At 36.9% G+C, this 1,885-nt stretch overlaps 1 protein-coding gene across 2 annotated transcripts; it reads right to left on the bottom strand.

Annotated features, from left to right (window-relative positions):
• Positions 1–939: 939 nt before the first annotated feature.
• LOC118732623 (putative nuclease HARBI1) lies at positions 940–1,760 on the bottom strand. 2 transcript variants are annotated; one of them, XR_004992159.1, is made up of 3 exons: positions 1,657–1,760; positions 1,451–1,554; positions 940–1,391 (listed from the first exon to the last, which is right to left on the bottom strand). XR_004992159.1 is itself a non-coding variant. In XM_036461753.1 (3 exons), the coding sequence occupies exons 1-3, from the start codon at positions 1,660–1,662 to the stop codon at positions 1,021–1,023; spliced, it is 522 nt and encodes a 173-aa protein (XP_036317646.1). In that variant the 5' UTR covers positions 1,663–1,760; the 3' UTR covers positions 940–1,020. The 2 variants fall into 2 exon arrangements, 1 of the variants encoding a protein (XP_036317646.1); XM_036461753.1 differs by having other exon boundaries at positions 1,451–1,595.
• Positions 1,761–1,885: the final 125 nt, after the last annotated feature.

Below are 1,885 nucleotides of genomic sequence, written 5' to 3'. Positions count from 1 at the left end.
TGACTTGAAAAGCCGGACAAAAAAAAAGATTGCCGAAAATACACGGAGCCTTACTGCTACCGGTGGTGGCCCATTCCGCCACTCTTTCCGCTTTCCGAAATGGAGCAGACCATAGACAGCCTTGTTTTTATTTCAAGGTCAGCGGCACCGAGCGGCAGAGTTTTCGGCATTCCTTCGACGGCGACTACAAACGCATCCAGACATTCGTCGATTGAGGAAATGCCTCCTTTACTTGTGCCAGAATCGCCGACACTAGATGAACGAAGGCAACCAACAACCCTTCAGTCCCCTATAAGGCACGACCAACCACCACCAGTGGGATTAGTGACTCCCACTACACAGACAACCCGCCCTACACCAACGCACACGTTACGTTCCACAAATAGGAAGCGCACCTTCCAAGAGACAGTGGCTGAATCTGCCAAAATCCAAGCCGAAGCCGCTAAAGTGCAGGCTGAGGCTGCAAAAAAAATGGCAGAGGCATCAATTCTGCAGGTGGAAGCCACAAATAAATTAACTGCTGCAGTGGAACGCCAATCTGCAATTTTTGAAAAATTTTTGGAATACTTCCACAACTAATTTGCATAGTGATTGTATTGAAGTGATATTTTGTTTTTTTTTTGTGTAAATATTTTTTAGATTTAAGTGTGAATTAATGTTTTGTTGCATTTTTTTAGTATTTATGTAGGTTTAAGACTGAAAAGATACTTTGTTTTTTTGTGTAAATATTTTTTAGATTTAAGTGTGAATTAATATTTTGTTGCATTTTTTTAGTATTTATGTAGATTTAAGATTTAAGACTGAAAAGATATTTTGTTTTTTTTTTGTGTAAAAATTTTTTAAATTTAAGTGAATTAATATTTTGTTGCATTTTTTTAGTATTTATGTAGATTTAAGATTTAAGACTGAAAATATTTTTTGTTGAATTTGTATGTAAATATTTTATTAGGTTTGAGACATAAATGAATTTTGCTAGTGTACCTGAAATCTAGACACACATACTTTATAATAAAACTGCGTTTATAACAAACTCTCTGCTATTCTCATTCTAATAAGGGCAGCTGTATTCGAAATGTTACTGTTTTCAAGTTCTTCTTCGTAACTAACAAGATTCTCCATATCTGGGATCTCCAATGGAATTTGATGTTGGAGAAATATACAAACGTTATGAATAGCACAGCACACATTTACAATTTGTGTTACTTTTTCCGGTGAATAATGTAGTCCTCTCGAGCCAATTATACATCGAAATCGGTTTTTCAAAACACCGAAACATCTCTCAATTACATTACGAGCTTTCGAGTGCTTTGTGTTGTAATTTCGTTGAATTCCATCGGCTGCGCTTCTGAATGGCGTCATCAAGTATGGCTGCAAGGGGTAACCAGAATCACCTACAAAAATTTTCATTGTCATCAATAGTTTTATAGCCTTTTTAAGTTTTAAAACATACCAAGTAGCCATGTGTTGGTTTTCCCATTGTTATAATCAAATTTTAGCTCCTGCTCTGCGACACTCACATTCCAAACAAATGAGTCATGATTCGCCCCTGGATGCCTAGCGTCAACAAATGTATTGACCACGTTGTGATCGCATATCTGTAAGGAAACTCAGTTTGTGTATATGTATACTTGTAAAGATAGTATATCATTAACCTACCGCCATTACATTAACACTGTAAAAACCCTTGCGGTTGAGGTATAGATGGTGGTTGTCACTTCCTGGCGACTTAATACGAACGTGTGTTCCATCAACACATCCAATGCCCCAGGTATTCCGTATTTCTCAAAGAAATATTCTTTAACAGCATTTTCCTCATCGTTGTTTCTCCTAAAATTCACCCATTTCTAGCAAAAGTGGTCCTCAAAAATATTTAAGCACTCCTTAA

This window comes from Rhagoletis pomonella, unplaced genomic scaffold (assembly GCF_013731165.1).
Source record: "Rhagoletis pomonella isolate Grant_MI unplaced genomic scaffold, Rhpom_1.0 Rhpom_scaffold_23507, whole genome shotgun sequence".
Classification (NCBI taxonomy): domain Eukaryota; kingdom Metazoa; phylum Arthropoda; class Insecta; order Diptera; family Tephritidae; genus Rhagoletis; species Rhagoletis pomonella.
The sequence above is the reverse complement of the archived record's forward strand: the minus strand, read 5'-3'. Positions and strand labels throughout refer to the sequence as shown.

Coding starts and splice junctions, on each gene's coding strand:
- LOC118732623 (XM_036461753.1), bottom strand. Junction 1,392..1,450: donor AACCAACACATGGCTACTTG/GTATGTTTTAAA, acceptor AAATTTTTGTAG/GTGATTCTGGTTACCCCTTG.